The sequence below is a fragment of the Dipodomys merriami genome, unplaced genomic scaffold, assembly GCF_024711535.1.
Source record: "Dipodomys merriami isolate MVZ:Mamm:240054 unplaced genomic scaffold, mDipMer1.0.p SCAF_138, whole genome shotgun sequence".
Lineage (NCBI taxonomy): Eukaryota > Metazoa > Chordata > Mammalia > Rodentia > Heteromyidae > Dipodomys > Dipodomys merriami.
The window spans coordinates 987,501-1,006,632 of NW_027202693.1; the positions used below are offsets into that span (position 1 = coordinate 987,501).

A 19,132-nucleotide genomic window follows, 5' to 3' on the forward strand; every position below is an offset into this window, starting at 1 on the left:
TTTTGAATATGGATTGGATTTTAGGTGGCATTAATTTTAGCTTTGTTAAATCTTTTTTTTTAAGTATTGTGACTGCAAACATGTGGCTTTATTTCTCAGAGAAGGCTTGCTGTGAAATTGCAAAGCAAAATGCCCTGATATCTGTAACCTATATTATTTGGTTAGTTATTTGGTTAGTTAGCTTTTTGCCCTTACCAGGGCTTATTTTCTTGATTTTCTGCTTTGTGTGTGTGTGTGTGTGTGCGTGCGTGTGTGCATGCACGTGCATGCGTACACCAGCTCTGGGGCTTGAACTCAGGGCCCTGGGCATTCTCCTTGAGCTTTTTCATTCAAGGCTAGTGCTCTACCACTTGGAGCCACAGATCCACGTCTGGCTTTTGGGTGGTTCATTGGAGATAAGAGTCTCAAGGACTTTCTTGCCCAGGCTGGCTTTGAACGTCCATCCTTAGATCTCAGCCTTCAGAGTAGCTAGGATGACAGGTGTGAGCCATGAGTCCATCTTTTATAACAAACAAAAGAAAGGAATGCCCGAATCCCCCACAGGACTGGGCACTTTGCATATCAGTCAGCCCTGAAGCAACACCAGAGTTCTGGGCAGGGGTTTGGGGAGCGAGGGGCAGGAGGAAGCAGAGGACTTACTGCTCCAGTGAAGAACTCCAGCCCGGTGAACTGGAGGGTGTTCCGTTCCCCTACAGTAAACTGAGGGATGACGATGAAGCTGAAGTTCACAATGAACGAGAAGATGTTGAACTTCAAGAGCCACCTGAGGAAGCTGAAATAGGAGAGGACGCTGGTTCCAAACTTGCCGCCGATGACCTTGAACCTCTTCTGCCACAGACTGATGGAATTGAGGAGCTCCGAAAGGCTGTTCTTGCATCTCCGGTAAGCCTAGGGGTGTGGAGGCAGTGCCAGTGACTGCATTCCCACCCCTCAAGCACCTCCCTGTAATACAGGAAAACGACCTCCAGAGCCTTTACGCTGTACCTGGCTGCATCTCTTACACCCACCCTCTAAGGTACAGGCTCGATGTTGCTGGGGACACTCAGATGCCAATGGGCTCAACTAGCTCCTCCTCCTCCTCCCAGACCTTCCCCATGCCCACTTCCTTCCCCCACACCCATGCTGAGCTGGACAGCACCCAAGGGTGGCTCCCCTTCCCTGTGTCCCCTCCTGTCCACGCTCCGGGCCCTCTCCACGGTCATTTTCTTGCTGTGCTCATGTTTACCATGGGAATGCATATTAGTACACCCTTTACAGATGTTCTTTGAAACACTAAATGGAGATCCAGCTGTCTCCCCAGTGAGCATATCTCCTAAGGAAATGAATCCACATGTCTGGCAGAGTTGTCTGCACACCTCTGGTAATTAAAGCACTATTTATGATAGCTAAGATACTCTTCTACTTAGATGTCCATCAATAGATGATGCTGGTGGCTCATGCCTATAATCTTAGCTACTCAGGAGGCTGAGATGTAAGGATCCTAGTTCAAAGCCAGCCTGGGTAGGAAAATCCATGAGACTCTTATCTCCAGTGAACCACCAGAAAACCGGGAGTGGTGCTGTGACTCAAAGTGGTAGAGCACTAGTCTTGAGCACAAGAGCCCAGGCCCCAAGTTCAAGCCCCATGACCAACAGAAACAAATGTGGTGTATCTGTAACCATGGAATATTATTCAGCCACCAAGAACAGTGAAATCCAGTCATTTGCAGCAAAATAGATAAGATTAAGTGGAACCAGACAATCATAGGAAGGCAAGGACCACATGCTCTCTCTGCATGTGAGGAAACACTCCATCTGAATCATTGGAGGTTGGGAAGGGTTGTAGGAAGGAAAGGACCTTTTTGGTAACAGGTACCAAAACACAGAAGGATTGAATTCTGGTGTTCCATGGTGGCTGACTACCATCCCCACACAGGTGATGATGTACTTTATGAGGATCTAAAAGACAGTTCAAAGGCTCTGAAAAAGTGAAAAGGGGCAGGGGTTAGGGCTCAGTGGCAGAGCGCATGCTCAGGATGCATGGCCTCTTGAGTGCAATCTCCAGCACCGAAAAGAGGAAGAAGAAACGGAATGATTCACAGGGAGGGGAGGAGGCAATTCCCGTGGCCGAATGCGTGTGCTCTGTACTCCCAACGTGTAAGGGATGGTGGGTTTCCACAAGGCACGTGGGATGGAATCCAGCCCAAGGCAGACCTACCCGAGAGACAGAGTTCAAACACTGCGTACAGCACTTCATCTTGAGGGCGCGGTGGGACTGTTTACTTTTCTCTTTGTCAACTATTCTCCTGTGGGGAGCAGAGGATGAACATTAGAGATCCCAACACTGTGGTTCATTCATTCATTCATTAAAAAAAAAAAAGCTGCCTGGCACCAGTGGCTCATTCCTGTCATCTTAGTCACTCAGGAGGCTGAGATCTGAGGATCAAAATTCAAAGCCAGCTTGGGCAGAAAAATCTCTGACACTCTTATTTCCAGTTGATTGCCAGAAAAGACAGAAGTGACGCTGTGGCTCAAGTGGTAGAGCGCTAGCCTTGAGCTGAAGAGCTGAGGGACAGCGCCCAGGCCCAGAGTTCAACAACGAGTCAAGTATATCACATATGAGAAGGTGACTTGTATTACAGAAAGTTAAAAACAGCCTGGTGCAAAGTGGACATGGGGTCACCACTAAGCATTGCTGTATTTGAGGGAAAGGAGGGATGAAGAATCCTAAGGAAGAATCCTGGCACTGGGAAGAGCCAATGCACAGCCTCAAGCAGAAGCTGACCTGTAGGAGGCCAGTGTGGCTGGAGGACCATAAGGTAATCCAGAGCCAGAGGCCATGAACTTCGAGAACCTTGGTCTGGACTGAAATCCCTCCCTCAAACCAAGGGTTGAAATCTGGGACAGAAGAGAAGTCTGGGGCATACTTGAGCCTCCTTTTCTCTTCCATACTTCTTGGCTGGCTCCGGATGGTTTTAATCCTGTCTCTGGATGCCATGGGGATCAGGGAGGCAATTAACTTTTGTCCTGCAGAAGAGAATAAATGGAGTTCAAAACAAGTTTTTAATTTTGTCCATTGTGGGGCTTGAACTCAGGGCCGGGGCTCTGTCCCTGAGATCTTTTGCTCAAAGCTAGTGCTCTACCACTGTGAGCCACAGCTCTCCTTCTGGTTTTTGAGTGGCTAGTTGGAGATATGAGTTTCACAGGGACCTTTCTGCCTGGGCTGGCTTTGAACTGCGATCCTCAGATCTCAGCCTCCCGAGTAGCTAGGATTACAGGAGTGAGCCACCGGTGCCTGAGCTGAATGTTTTTTTTTAAGTATAAAAAAACCTAATAGCGGAGCTGGGAAGGTGGCTCAGTGGTAGAGTGCGTGCCTTGCATGCATGAGGCCCTGAGTTCAATTTCTCAGCACCACATAAGCAGAAAAAGCCAAAGTGGCACTGTGGCTCAAGTGGTAGAACACTAGCCTTGAGCTGAAGAGCTGAGGGACAGCACCCAGGCCCAGAGTTCAGGTCCCAAGACCAACAACATAAAAAACCCTAATAGCTTAGCTTCTTTCCCCTCTACTCCCCTATAGCTCCCTGGAGCGTTTTCTACCTTGAATGGTGTCATGGGAGGTAGAAGTAGACTCTATGCTGTGGCATCCTGGACTATGGAGGATCTGAGACATGGATTCATTCAAAGCAGTTGAAACCCCTAATACCCGGTGCTGCCTTTGGCTGTGCCTGTGGCCGAAAACCTGAGAACCAATGGCGTCGATGTCAGATGCGGACGAAACCCTGCTGACAGTCGGCTTTGCCGCTGACTTTCCTTGAAAAACCTGACTGTGGACCCCTGATGGAATATTCTCAAACTCGATGATGATGTCATTCCCCTGGCTCTCTGGCAGCATCCCCTGACTCGGGTGAATCTTCTCCTCCACCTGGGTGGTCTTCAAAGACCCCCCCCTCCCTCCGCTCTCCTTCTCTAAGTGCTCACACTGGCACAGAGGACCCTGGGAAGGAGGGGCGTGGGAAGGTCAGGGTGCTTCAAATAGAGGTTCTCAATGCCAGAATGAATGCACCCGAAGCCTGCACCTCAAAAATCACCACGTTAATTCCCCCCCCAATCTGCTCCCCTCCCCCCAATGGGGCTCTTCTCTGGAGATCTGTTATTTTCCTGCAGAGAATTCGGTCTTGGTAGCTAAGGTAAGAAATTAGAAACAGAATCCTTCGATGGCATTCTAGAAAGAGAAGACAAGAGATCCTTCTAAATGACTCAGAACCCCAAGGGCCTTTAGTGCTTCTGGCCTGCAATTTATAACTGTCTATGCCTATGTAAATCCGGATTCAGTCGTAGCTCCTGTCTGTCTCAGACTGTAGACAGTACTGTCTGTTTCCTCAATCTGCACTCTTTTCTCTTATACCAGCAGAACCTGCATTATCTAAAGTTCAGATTCTCCCAGCTTCATTGACAGCTAAGCACGAACTTGTGTGACCCGATTTTAGTCAATGAGACATGTGGTGGCTTTCAGGCATGCTTATTTATTTATTTATCCAGTCCTGGGCCTCGAACTCAGGGCCTGCGTACTATCCCTTAGCCTCTTTTTACTCTAGGCTAGAACTCTCCCACTGAGTCACAGCACCACTTCTGGCTTTTTCTGTTCATGTGGCACTGAGGCTCGAACCCAGGACTTCATGCATGCTAGGCAAGCACTGTACCACTAAGCCACATTCCCAGCCCCACGGATGTTCTTTTAAAGAAGGTGACTCAAACATGCCGAGCACGATGGACCACATCTGTAATCCCAAGCTTCTTCAGAAAGTAGAGATAAGAGAATCACCATCTGAAGGTAGCCTGGGCAAAAGCATGAGACCCTATCTGAATACACAAACCAAAGCAAAAAGGGTTGAGGATGTAGCTCAAGTTGTAGAGTGCCTGCCTCATAAGTGTAAGGCCCTGGGCTGGGAAGGTGGCTCAGTGGTAGAGCACTTGCCTTGCATGCATGAGGCCCTGGGTTCGATTCCTCAGCACCACATAAGCAGAAAAAAGCTGGAAGTGGCACTGTAACTTAAGTGGTAGAGTGCTAGCCTTGAGCTGAAGAGCTGAGGGATAGTGCCCAGGCCCAGAGTTCAGGCCCACGACCGATCAAAAAAAAGAAACAAAACAAAACAAATGTAAGGCCCTGAATTCAAACTCCAGTACCACCCAAAAAGGAATGGGACAATTTATTCCTCATTCACCTCTTTCATGCAATCACTTTAAAAACAAGAAGATGAACGTTTACCTGTAAAGGTGAAGAAAGAAAGAATCTATGGAGGGGGAAAGTTTTTATTTTTGTTTTGTTTTGTTGGTTGTGGGCTTGAACTCAGCGCTTGGGTGCTATCCCTGAGCTTTCGTGCTCAAGGCTAGTGATCTACCACTTTGAGCCACTGTGCCACTTCTGGTTTTCTGGGGGTTTATTGGAGATAAGAGTCTCATGGACTTTCCTGCCCAGGCTGGCTTCAAACTGTTCCTGTCAGATCTCAGCCTCCTGAGTAGCTAGGATTACAGGCATGATCCACCAGTGCCCAGCTAAGGCGGGAAAGTTTCAATATTGAACTAACTTTGAACTTCCTCCCTCCACTCTTCTTGTGGCAAGAGAAAATAATCCCTTTCTTGCCAGGTCACTGCTCTTTCAGTGCTGAAATGGAGACCATAGACACAAAGGACTCCGTCAGTATCATTGCCACGTGTTGCCTTGAGCAAGTTTCTTCACCAGGGCTAATGGCCTGGCCGTGGTCCACAAGGACTTACCTTGGGGTGACTTGTGCCAATCATAGTCAGGCACTGGCGAGTTTGCATAAGCTCTTTCAGGGCTGTTTTCACCCGCATAAGCAGGGTTTACTGAAATGAAGAGAAGGGAGATGTTGCACTTTAATCCCTCCACCCTCAGTACTATTGAGTGTATAATGGTTAGCATGTGCTAGAAATCGTTAGTAATAACACTGTTACTTTGCCTTCAAGTTCCTAACAGTCTTGTGGTTTAAGAACTTGTGTAAAGAGCCAAGCATGGTGATGCATGCCTATAATCCCAGCACTCACAAGGCAGAGACAGAAGGCTAATGAGTTCAAGATCGGCCTGCTGGGGCTGGGAAGGTGGCTCAGTGGTAGAGTACTTGCCTTGCATGCATGAGGCCCTGGGTTCGATTCCTCAGCACCATATAAGCAAAAAGAAAAAAGCCGGAAGTGGCGCTGTGGCTCAAGTGGTAGCGTGCTAGCCTTGAGCTGAAGAGCTGAGGGACAGTGCCCAGGCCCAGAGTTCAAGCCCCATGACTGGACCCGCTCCCCCCCCCCAAAAAAAAAGATCGGCTTGCTGCTACATAGCAATACCCTGTCTAAAACAAACAAGCAAAGCCATCCTAAAACAAACAAATAAAAAACGTGAGTAGAAAATAGTACAAGATTTTTTTTTTTTGTTGGTAGTGGGGCTTGAACTCTGGGCCTGGGCACTGTCCTGAGCTCTTCAGCTCAAGGCAAATGCTCTACCACTTGAGACACAGTGCCACTTCTGGCTTTTTCTGTGTATGTGATATGGAGGAATGGAACCCAGGGCTTCATGCATACTAAGCAAACACTCTACCACTAAGCTATATTCCCAGCCCTTACATGCATATTCTTATCCTAGTTCTTTTTTTTTAACTGTTTTGTTTTAATTTTTTTCTGTCATGGAGCTTGAGCTCAGGTCTCTAAGCACTCTACGCTATTGAGCCATGGCTCCACTCCTAGTTTTTGAATAATTAACTGGAGATAAAGAATCTCACGAGGAGCCAGGTGCTGGTGGCTCAGGCCTGTAATCCTAGCTACTCAGGAACTAAGATTTGAGGATTACAGTTCAAAGCCAGGCTGAGCAGAAAAGTTCCCGTGAGACTCTTATCTCCGATTAATGACTCAAAAAACTGGAAGTGGAACTGTGGATCAAAGTGGTAGAGCACTAGCCTTGAGTCAAAGATCTCACGTACAGCAGTCAGGCCCTAAGTTCAAACCCAATGACTGACAAAAATAAAACAAAAATAAAAAGAGTCTCACAGGGACTTTTCTACCCAGGCTGGGTAGAAAAAAATCTCAGCCTCCTGGGTAGCTAGGATGACAGGTGTGAGTCACCAGCACCCAACTACCATCAGCTTTTCATACCACAGAGATGCTGGACATTTATCTATGTGCTCTATGTGTATCTACCTGTGCTTTATGCATAAGAAGAGTTAAGATAATTTCCTGGCCTTTCAAGAGTCCCTCTACCCCAGCCCTGCCACCATCTCAATTGGAATGGGTTACCTCAATGTCTTCCATATCCCTGGCATGACCCACAAATATTTGTGCACTCAAATATTTCCCATGCAGATGTGCGGGTTGTTTTCCATTTGTGCAGATGGCTTCCAACTTACAACTGGTTTTGCTCACAATGCTTTGACCACATGATTTAGGGAAAGCAATGAGCATATTCAAGTGGTGAATATTGGGGCTGGGAAGGTGGCTCAGTGCTAGAGTGCTTGCCTAGCATGCATGAAGCTCTGGGTTCGATTCCTTAGTATCACATACACAGAAAAGGCTGGAGGTGGCGCTGTGGCTCAAGTGGTAGAGCGCTAGCCTTGAGCAAAAGAAGCTCAGGGACAGTGCCCAGGCCTTGAGTTCAAGCCCCAGGACTAGGGGAAAAAAAATTGTGAATGTGTTGGCAGGGGCGGGGCTCAGTGGGAGAGCACCTGCTTGCCCACCATGCAGGAAGCTCTGTCTGGATTCTAGCTGCAGCCCTGCCACAAGAATAGGATTTTACATTTTGGGATTTTTCCAGGCTAGTGAGAGGTGGTGTGTTCCTCGGGCAGACCCAGAGTTTGTGCACGGGCGCATTTCCACACACTTGACCTGGACTTCTTTGAGCATGGCTGACACTTGGCTCCCCAAGTCACTGGTTTGCCTCCAGTCTTGTGCCTAAGAAGGGCATCTCAGGAGAGAGGGAGATGCTGCCAGAACCCCCTGCCAGCATGTGATGTGCTTACCGTAGCCGATGGCAGGAGCGCCTGGCAGATAGCAGCCATGTGGAGGTGACAGCTGCATGGAAGCCATTTCAATGCTTTCAGAATAATCTTCATTCTCTCTCCTAAGGAAGCCCAAGGAGCCATCCTTCCTGCAATGGAATGAGGGTGGACTGAGGAGGTTTCTGATGGGCATCCTGAAATCCCCAAATGATGATCATCCATCCATAAATGGAGAGGGCAATCATCCATCCATCCACCTCATTCATCCATCAATTTATTCATTTACCCATCAACATATCTGTCTACCCAAACTGTCAACCATGGATCCATCTATACACCCATCCATTTAGCCATCCATCCATCCACCTATCCATCCATTCATTCACCCATCCATCTATCTATATATCCATTTACCCATTCAGTCATCCATTCACTCATTTACCCATTCAACCATCTATTCTTCCATCTATCCACACACCCACATATATATGTATATATAGTTATATTTACACACATATTTATATGGTTTTATATATATATATATATATATATATATATATATATATATATATATAAATGATCGGTAGGTAGTAAAACAATTCAAAGACCCATCCAAGGTCAAAAAACATTGACCTGAAATACAGGGTGAGGGAGGGAGGGAGGGGACGGGAGAGAAAGACGGGTCAGGCTGGTTTGGGGTTGGCACCTGCTGTCAGCAACATTCATTCTTAGTTGTAAGTGTTTTGTAAATGCAGCCATGTGACCTTTCTCTTTCTGTTATGGACACCTATGGAAGATGCAAATGAGAGGGACAGGACCAAAGGTATGTCTTAGGATGGTGAGTCAGGCATTGACAGGTAAGACTAAGAAAGGATTTTGACCTGTTCCTGTTAGTTCTACTTAAATCCCACTTTAATACATCCTAAAGACATTTGGATTATTACACACCCAAGTTCTACAACCTTCTTCCTGGAAAGGAATGCAAGTCACTATTTTGTTTTGTTTTGTTTTGTTTGGAGATGAGTCCTACTATGTAACTTGGGCTGTCCTCAGACTCTTTTATTTTTTCTTTTCTGGTAGGAGGGCTTGAACTCTGGGCCTGAGCACTGTCCCTGAGCTCTTCAGCTCAAGGCCAGCACTCTACCACTTGAGCCATAGCACCATTTTCAGTTTTCTGGTGGTTCATTGGAGATAAGAGTCTCATGTACTTTCCTGCTTGGGCTGGCTTTGAACTGCAATCCTCAGATCTAAGCCTCCTGAGTAGTTAGGATTACAGGCAAGAGCCACAAATGCCCGGCTGTCCTCAAACTCTTGACCTGTAGTGGCATGACAGATTTAAAAATAAAATAAAATAAATTTCATTAATATCACTGATATAAATATCAAGTGCCAAGACTCAGACTAGTGAAAAAAATACGTGATAAAATTTTTTGTAGATTCAACACAAAAATATTGGCTAAAGAAATGTCTTGTCAATATACTGAAAAAAACAGATTTGGTACAACTAAGTCACTTAATGAATGCTGTCAATAACTGTACTTGGTAAACTTTGTTAGTGCTGGTGGCTCATGCCTGTAATCCTAGCTACTCAGGAGGCTGAGATCTGAGGAGCATGGTTCAAAGCCAGTCCAGGAGGGAAATTCAAGTGACTCTTATGTTCAATTAACCACCAAAAAAAAAAAAAAAAAAAAGCCAGGGACCGGAATGTGGCCTAATGGTAGAGTGGTTGCTTAGCATGCATGAAGCCCTGGGTTCAATTCCTCAGTACCACATAAACAGAAAAAGCTGGAAGTGGTGCTGTTGCTCAAGTGGTAGAGTGCTAGCCTTGAGCAAAAGAAGCTCAGGGACAGTGCCTAGGTCCTGAGTTCAAACCCCAGGACTGGCAAAAAAAAACAAAAAACAAAAACAACCAAAAAAAGCCAGAAATAGAGTTATGGCTCAAGTGGTAGAACACAAGCCTTGCACAAATAAAACTCAGAGACAGCTCTCAGGCTCTGCGTTCACATACATGTGTGCATGTGTGCACACATACACATATACACACAACTAAAGTTTGGGCATGGCTAAATGGTAGAGCATTTATCTGGTTTACATGAAGTCTTGGCTTCAATCTCTAAGACCACCAAAATTTTTTCTAAGCAACTAAATTCAATAGATCTTTAATGTCATCCCAATGAAAATCCATTACTGTTGATGTGATTCTGGTTACAACATCTGGATTTATGACCACTGAATCATGACGTCAGCCTCACTGGTAATGTAGAGAGATAAAACAATGGAAAGACAGTTATCTTTCGGGGCTTGGACAAGGCAGAGGTAGGTGTCTGAGAAGAGATGTGAATTTCCAGTAAGGGCTCAGAGCTTAAGGCTGAGAGTTGTGGCCCACAACTTCCAGTCATAGAACCTGCCCTTCATTCAAACCCCAACTGACCAAGCCTCAGTGACTTGATCCCATACTCAGATCCCACCCATGACAGAACTTACCCTCTGGCTGTTCCTGGGGTCTCAGAAGAGCCATAACGGCGACCATCCTCAGCACCTGGGTAATCAGGTTCTCCCCAGAAATTTACGGGGTCTACATCATCCTCGGAACTAGGGTAGACTGGTTTCTCAAATACGAGTAGGGTGTTAGGCTGATGGTGAGCGCCTGGATAGTCAGGCTCAGTCAGGGAGTCTGTGTAGGGACTGACTCTGGAGCTAGGGTGTTCTAGCATCCTTCTGGGGCCTCGATGGCTGGAATCATCTCTGGAGGAAGGCTGGCGGGAGCGATCCTGAGCTCCAGGGTAGTCAGGTTCTCCCAAGGACCCCAAATAGCGTGGATGTGTCCTGGAGCTGGCAAGATCAAGATTCGGTTGCCATCTAGGGGAGTCAGGCTCTCTGGATGACGGATTCCTTGAAAAGCCAAAATAATCTGGCTCTAGCCGAGATGTGTAATGATCTGAACCTGTTCTGGAACCTTCAGCATAGGGATTCGTGCTGTTGCTCAGATAAGCAGGAGATTCAGGATAATCTGGTTCTGCGAGAGACCCTGGGTAGTCGGGGTTCATCCTGGAACCTGCAGAGTAGGGGTTGCGCCCGGTGATGGGGTACCCCTGGGTTTTCGAATATCCTTGCATTGGGTTCTGACACCCCGGATAGTTGGGGTAATCCGCATCCTCCTCATAGCCACTATTCCTTTTGTAGGCGGACATGCTAGTAGAATCTTCAACCTGGACTGCTAGAACAAGCCTGCATTTGTAGTCACTCCAGGATCTTCTTTTTTAAAATCTGTAGACAGAGGGGAAGGGGAAAATGTCAGACTTTCTTCCCTCCCTCCCTCCTTCCTTCCTTCCTTCATCCTTCCTTCCTTCCTTCCCTCCCTCCCTTCCATGTTGAGACTGCCAGTTATCTTGAAATATCTATTTCAGCTTCTCTCACTGCTGGGTAAACAGCTGTCCAGAATAATGACTACATTTCCCAGCCTCCCTTGCACCTAGGTATGCACAGGAGAGCAATCCTGAGATTGTGGGCAAGAAAGTGCTACACATACAACTCCCAGGTCATGTTGTTGAAGGAAAGATGTCATCCCTTCCTGTTACCATCTGGGCTGGAACATGAATGTGATGTACCAGCTAGGGCCACGTGTACAAAGACACAATATCTGTAATCCTCACTGCTCGAGAGACTGAGATCTGAGGGTCGTGGTTCAAAAGAGCTCAAGCAGGAAAGTCCTCTAAGAGATTCTTATCCCCAATTAACCACCAAATAGCCAGAAGTGGAGCTATAGCTCAAGTGGTAGAGTGCCACTTGAGCAAAAAGGCTAAGGGATTGCACCCAGGCCCCGATTTCAAGGCCCAGTACTGGCGCACACACACACACACACACACACACACACACACACACACACACACACACACACACAACACACACACACACACACCACACCACACCACACCACACCACACTACACATACATCACACACGCACATACACAAAAAGATTAGGATTGGGGCTGGGAAGGTGGCTCAGTGGTAGAGCGCTTGCCTTGCATGCTTGAGGCCCTGGGTTCGATTCCTTAGCACCACATGAGCAGAAGAAAAAAAAGCCGGAAGTGGCACTGTGGCTCAAGTGGTAGAGCATTAGCCTTGAGCTGAAGACCTGAGGGACAGTGCCCAGGCCCAGAATTCAGGCCCCACAATCAGACCCCCCCAAAGAAAGACTAGGGTTGAGGGCAACTTTGAAAAACAGTCATTTTATCAGTTCTAACTATTAGAAAAAGAATAAACTTGTATTTTGCTACAACTACTGGGTTTTTAGAGGATGTTTGATACACTCAGTCTAAGTACATATTAACAAATGTATTCTTCTGGCTGGGGGCTGGAGGTAGGGGGAAAGCAATGAACTGAAGAGTTAGAAGGAACAAGGAAGTACTGGGGTGTGAGCCCATGGCTTTATCTTTGCTAGGAAGGGACTCTCCTGCTTGAGCCATACCTTCAGTCTGGTTATTTTTGAGTTAGGGTCTTGTTTTTATTCCTGAGCACATACCTGGCGCATGAGCCTTCTATTTACACCTCCCATGGTGGCTGGAATGACAGGCATAGGCCACCATACCCAGCTTCAGGTTGAGATGGGATCTTTTGAACCTTTTCCCCTAGGCTGGTCTTGAACCTCAACCCTCCTAACCTCTGCCTCCTGAGCAGCTAGAATTACAGGTCTGAGCCACCAGCACCTAGCTCTTTGAGTATTCTGACTGCACTTGTGTTTCTGGGGTCTAATGCACAAATTAGTAAGAATACAGAATGGATAAATAGTTCATGGGAAACAGAGCATTGATGAGATAATTGCTATGACCCCTTACAGTAGGGAAACATGGTTTCATCAGTTCCACGAGCTCTCATCCTCAGACACAGCATATTTCTCAGACCAAAGTGATGAGAATTTATTTCCTATCTTTATTTGGCTGGTTCCCATGCCCCTGCGCTGGGTATCTTGCCCTGATTTTTTTTTTTCTCTGCACATCTTTTCCTCCTCATCGCTTGGACCTACTGATAAATGAAGTCCCCACTGATCGTTGACCCTCCAGGACCCCAGCCTGGCAATTAGTGTCCACCATCCTCCTGGCCTCTAGGCCCAGCTTAGGAAAGGGTTGCTAGTCAGGTTGAGGGGCTCCAGGATCTGAACTGGACTTACTGGAAAACCACCCCTATAGCAGAGGACTAAGACCCGCAGTGTAGGGACAATGGGAAGAGAAGGAAATCGGTTTTGCTGTTGTTGTTGTCATTTGCCTGTCCTGGGGTTTGAACTCAGGGCCTAGGTGCTCTCCCTGAGCCTTTTTGTGCCCAAGGCTAGAGCTCTACCACTTGAGCCACAGTGCCACTTTTGGCTTTTTCTGAGTAGTTTACTGGAGGTAAGTGTCTCATGTACTTTCTTGCCTTCCTCAGCTTCCTGGGTAGCTAGGATGACAGGCATGAGTCACTGGCACCCAGCAAAGAAGAAAACAATTTTTAAAAAGGAAGAATCAGTAGGGATTGGTTGGCTGAATCAATATAGGACGTGTCAGAAGGAAGGAAAATAAAAGACAGACTTCCTCCATGGTGGGTGAATGAGGAAGAAGGAAGTAGAATTTTTTTAAGCTCAGGCAACCATCCCAAGTTTATCTCTATGTAAATGACCGAGATTAGACTTTTGGAGTTGTCAGACCAGAGGACAACAACCTAATGACAACTGAACTCTGGATGGCCTTCTCGGGTCCACAGGCCGGGTACAGTGAGATGGTTTGCTTTATTCTGTTGCTGCTGGCACCTGTTTCCCTCTGCCAAGGGAAACATTGCTGCAGTAATGCTTTTCCTCAACTCTTGGCCGTTGGGGGCTGGAGGTGGACCCAGGACCCAACTGGAATTATTTCTTTATTCCTGACCACAATAATTAGGCCAGGGTGTATAACCCAGTCAGTGCCAGTGGGATCTGGTTAGAAGATACTTTCTATTTCGTGTGTGTGTGTGTGTGTGTGTGTGTGTGTGTGTGTGTGTGTACTAATCCTGGGGCTTGAACTCTGGACCTGGGCACTGTCCCTGGGCTTTTCTGCTCAAGGCTAGTGCTCTACCACTTGAACCATGCATCTACTTCTGGCTTTTTTGATGGTGGATAATTGACAATAAGAGTCTGATAGACTTTTCTGCCCAGGCTGGCTTCAAACCTCAATCCTCAGATCTCAGCCTCTGAAGTAGCTAGGATTACAGGTGTGAGCCACTGCATCACACACTTTCTTTCTTTCTTTCTTTTTTCATTAGTGAGTTTGAACTCAAGGCCTCATACTTGCTAGGCAGGCCCTCTACCACCTGAACCTGCACCTTGTTCCCCTCCCCATTCCTGCTAAACTTAGAGTTAGAAAGTTTACTCCTAGGGCTGGGAAGGTGGCTCAGTGGTAGAGCGCTTGCCTTGCATGCATGAGGCCCTGGGTTCAATTCCTCAGCACCACATAAGCAAAAAGAAAAAAGCCAGAAGTGGCGCTGTGGCTCAAGTGGTAGGGTGCTAGCCTTGAGCTGAAGAGCTGAGGGACAGCGCCCAGGCCCAGAGTTCAAGCCCCACGACCGGACCCAAAAAAAAAAAAAAGAAAGTTTACTCCTAAAGCTGTCAATAAATCACCAGTGGGGAAGGTTTGCCTAAGAGTGATGTCAGCAAGGAAAAACAAAGCCAAGGGATACACAGGAAGAAGGACCAAACGCTGGTGACATTTTTAAACACCTGGTTGCAGCCATACCTGAAGGCAGATGACCCCAGGAAACTTGAGTCAATTCATTTTCTTTTTGACTTAAGTTAGAGCTGGATTTCTGTTATTGGTCAGTGAAAGAGAATAACTCTGAACATAAATTTTGCAAGCAATAACACTTACACAACTTGTCTGTAGTGCTATGGAGATCAATGTTATGCTTTATAGCAAATTTTTGGGTTTTCTGCAGCATGGATTTGAATTCATTAATTAACATATAGAAGTTAACATGTTTACACTCTAAACTTTCCATGGCTACCACAGCCTACATTCTTACAACGAACAAGCTATGTGATGGCTAGTTGAAAAACATGTATTTATACCAGTTCAAGAGAAATGAGTCTGTCAAAAGTTAACAAGAGGCCAAGCATGGTATTGCATGTTGTAATCCCAGCTACTCAGGAAGCCGAGATCAGGAAGACTGTAGTTTAATACCAGCCTCAGCAAAAAGCTAGTAAGAAGCCCATCTCAACAAACAAGCCAGGCATGATGCTGTGCAGCTATGATCCCACTTATAAGGAAGCCATAGGGAAGAGGATCTTGGTCCTGGCTGGCCCAAGCAAAACCAGGAGACCTTCTGTGTAAAATAACTAAAGCTAAAAGGTGTTGAGAGTATGGTTCAGGTGGTAGAGGGCCTGCCTAGCAAGTATGAGGCCTTGAGTTCAAACTCACTAATGAAAAAAAGAAAGAAAGTGTGTGACGCAGTGGCTCACACCTGTAATCCTAGCTACTTCAGAGGCTGAGATCTGAAGATCCAGGTTTGAAGCCAGCCTGAGCAGAAAAGTCTATGAGACTCTTATTGTCAATTTTCCACCACCAAAAAAGCCAGAAGTAGATGCATGGTTCAAGTGGTAGAGCACTAGCCTTGAGCAGAAAAGCTCAGGGACAGTGCCCAGGTCCAGAGTTCAAGCCCCAGGATTGGCACACACACACACACACACGCACACACACACACACACACACACGAAATAGAAAATATCTTCTAACCAGATGGCAGGAGGAGAAGCAATTTTACCAAATTCCTAGTTTCACATTGTGACAACAACAACAGAGAACTAAATTTTGTTTTGCACTTTTTTTTTTTTTTTGGTCAGTCCTGGGGCTTGAACTCAGGGCCTGGGCACTGTCCCTGAGCCTGTTTGTGCTCAAGGCTAGTACTCTATCACTTGAGCCACAGCACCACTTTCAGAATACTGTAGTTTATTGGAGATAACAGTCTCATGGACTTCTCTGCCTGGGCTGGTTTTGAGCTGAGATCTCAGCCTCCTGAGTAGCTAGGATTACAGGTATGAGCCACCAGCACCCAGGTTTCTTTGGGCTTTTTGTTTTTTTAACCAGCCCAGACTACAAGGAAATGCTGAGAGGTTATCAGATGCTCACTGACTGGATAAAAGAGGAAATATACCAGTTTTTCGAGATGAACATACTTCTCAAATTCAATTTCTGGAAAGAATTTATCTTGAGAACCCTCCTAAAGGGATCAGATAAATGAATGAGGAAGAGACTCCAGGGTTCAAGGTCACCAGCAAATAAAGCACTTGCTGGGGGGTCTGGGACATCTCCAAGATAAACTGTGGGGGGCAACACAGGAGGAGACTCTGGAGTCCCCTTCACAACAGCGCCCCCTATGGAAAGTCAATGGCATGCAGCCATTTCCGGCCAATGGGCTGTCAGCCACAGTGGCTGGGCCACTTCTAGCCAAAATGTTTAAGAATCAAAATGTGACCCTCTCTGGCCCTGCCACTGCCCCCCCCCCCCCCCCCGTTGGGGACAGGTCCACCAGCCTGGGTCCCTGCCTGCACAGAGCCGGGCTTGCCCCACCCCCAACCAGGCCAGGTGGAAGAGAAACAAATGTTTTTGTGTTAAGTCCTCCACATAGTTACTTTATGCACTCAGCCCTCCTATCCATGGGTTCATCTGTGGATCCAACCACCCTCAAAATCAAAAATATCTTAAAAAATATGCATCTCAGGTTCAATGTTCACAGAGATAAACTGCAGCAGCTAGAATGCTAGCCAGCACATAAGGCATGAAATAGTACACTGAGAGCTGCTGTCTCACTAGCTACTCTGGAGGCTAAGATTTGAGAATCCAGGTTCAAAGCCAGCCTGGGCAGGAAAGGCTGGGAGACTTTTATATCTGCTGAGCCACCAAAAAGCTGGAAATGGAGCTGTGGCTCAAGTGGTAAAGCACCAGCCTTGAGCAAAAAAAAAAAAGCTCAGGGATACACCTAGACTGAGTTTAAGCATGCACGCACACACACACACACACACACACACACACATACACACACACACATGCATCTCAGCCAGGCGTAGTAGTAGTGTACATCTGTCATTCCAGCACTCAGGAGGCTCAAGCAGAAGGATCATGAGTTCAAGGCCAGCTTGGACAATGTAGCAAGACCCTATCTCAAAATGAAAACAAAATGCATCTCCCTGGGACAAGTTCAGGCCTTTTTCTTGATCATGATTTCCTAAAAAGCACAGCACAGAGCCGACTTCCACAGCACTGCCATTGTGGATGGTCTTGCCAGCCACGAGAGATATGAAACTCTTTGACTGTAATCTGCTTGTGCACTGCATCATGGATACTGGTTTCCCTGCGGGGCACCGGTGGAGGACTGTGTACACGCCCCCTCCCCCCACATAAACACACCATGTGTGTCTACATTTCCTCCAATGAACTTCTGCATGCAACTACAAAGTGATAGGTATTGTGTGAGTATGCATTCATATCACATGAACACACAGAGATCAGATAGATGCTAGACAGACAGATGGACAAATGTACCCGGGAGAGAGGGATGCATGAGACCCAGGAGACAGGGGAATGGGAGCTGGGATATATGATCTGTCTTTATCTCTTGATTCAGTTCTTTTTTTTTTTTTTTGGTCAGTTGTGGGACTTGAACTCAGGGCCTGGGCGTTGTCCCTGAGCCTCTTTGAGCTCTGCCACTTGAGCCATAGCATGCCATTTCCCATTTTTGAGTGGTTAATTGGAGATAAGAGTTTCATAGGGACTTTGCTGCCCGGGCTGGCTTTGAACCACAATCCTCAGATCTTAGCCTCCTGAGAAGCTAGGATTACAGGCATGAGCCACCAGTGCTGGGCGATTGAGTTCTTTTTTGTGTCCTGTCATGTAACAGGAGCTTGTGTACCAAGAGTCTTCTCCACTGATCAGATACAAAACAGTTCTCTGTCCATTATCATCTGCACAGAGACAAACTCCTACACAAACCAAAAAGTTAAGCCACAGGAAAAGGCCTTGAGAAGAGAGGGAGGAGGAAATGGCCACCAAAAAATAGCATCTGGTATTGACTGTCAGAGGAGGTGGGTGTGGCCTTCTGAGAACCCAGACCTAAATTCCTATTAACCATTAGAGGAGCAGGTACACAGCACCAGCCTGGGAGGCGAGATTGCTGGGTGGCACTGGAGAAACCACAGAGAGAGCATGGTTTGCCTTGGATTTTTGCTTCACTAACAACATTGTGAATAGGAGCCTTTGAGCCAACTCTTCCGGTCCTCCTCTTGCTGTCTGACTTGAAGTTTCAAATCAGGGCCCTGATTTCTTGCTTGACTTTTTCCACTCAAATTTGGCCCTCTACTTGAGCCACAGCTCCACTGGTGGCTTTTTAGATGGTTGATTGAACATGAGCATCTCTTGACCTTTGCTGCCTGGGCTGGCATTGAATTGGAATTTGTCAGCTCTCAGCCTTTTAAATAGCTAGGATGACAGCCCTGAACCTGGAACCTGGCAGGTTTTGATACCAATGAAGATTGCTCAAGCAGAAACAGGAACAGGGATTGCAACTTCCTTTCCCCCAATTAAAGGTTTTAAAAAAAAATAGTCTAGCCAGGCGTCGGTGGCTCACATCTGTCATCCTAGCTACTCAGGAGGCTGAAATCTGAGGACTGTAGTTCAAAGCCAGCCTGGGCAGCAAAGTCCATGAGACTCTTATCTCCAATAAACCACCAGAAAACCAGAAGTGGCGCTGTGGCTCAAGTGGTAGAGTGCTTGCCTTGAGCTGAAGAGCTCAGGGACAGCGGCCAGGCCCAGAGTTCAAGCCCCACGACCACCACCAACAACAACAAAAAGTATGGTCCAAGATTAAAACCCAAAACAAAACAAGTTTTTTTTTTAATGGAGGAAATTGGTAGGCAAGAATTTCCCTAACTCACAAAGCACTTAAAAAACGAAAGCTGTATGTAGGGGGAAGAGGGAGAGGAAAAGCTGGATCAAGCTGACAGTGACAAGGCCTTTTCTCTCAAGCCCCATTACACACAGGTGCTTTAAAAAAGAAGTCAAAGCCTGATCAAAGACTGGAGGTGCCAGATGTGAGGGCAAAAACTAGGCAAAAATATAAGGCCCTGCGTTCAAACCCAGATACTCGCACCAAACCCTGCCCCCCCCCC

The 19,132-nt window shown here is 46.8% G+C and overlaps 1 protein-coding gene across 4 annotated transcripts in view; it reads right to left on the reverse strand.

Annotated features, from left to right (window-relative positions):
• Window positions 1-19,132, reverse strand: part of LOC138825588 (transmembrane channel-like protein 5) — a 41,024-nt gene that overhangs the window by 19,698 nt on the left and 2,194 nt on the right. For 3 of the 4 annotated variants that reach the window (XM_070020252.1, XM_070020250.1, XM_070020251.1), the window contains exons 2-7: window positions 10,454-11,236; window positions 7,991-8,118; window positions 5,754-5,843; window positions 2,906-3,005; window positions 2,197-2,284; window positions 640-888 (exon numbers count right to left, since the gene is read on the reverse strand). In XM_070020252.1, coding sequence (XP_069876353.1) covers window positions 640-888; window positions 2,197-2,284; window positions 2,906-3,005; window positions 5,754-5,843; window positions 7,991-8,118; window positions 10,454-11,160 — 1,362 coding nt within the window. In that variant the 5' untranslated portion in view covers window positions 11,161-11,236. Of the gene's footprint in view, window positions 1-639; window positions 889-2,196; window positions 2,285-2,905; window positions 3,006-3,575; window positions 3,920-5,753; window positions 5,844-7,990; window positions 8,119-10,453; window positions 11,237-19,132 lie in introns of those variants that run through there. The other variant, XM_070020253.1, reaches the window with a different exon arrangement.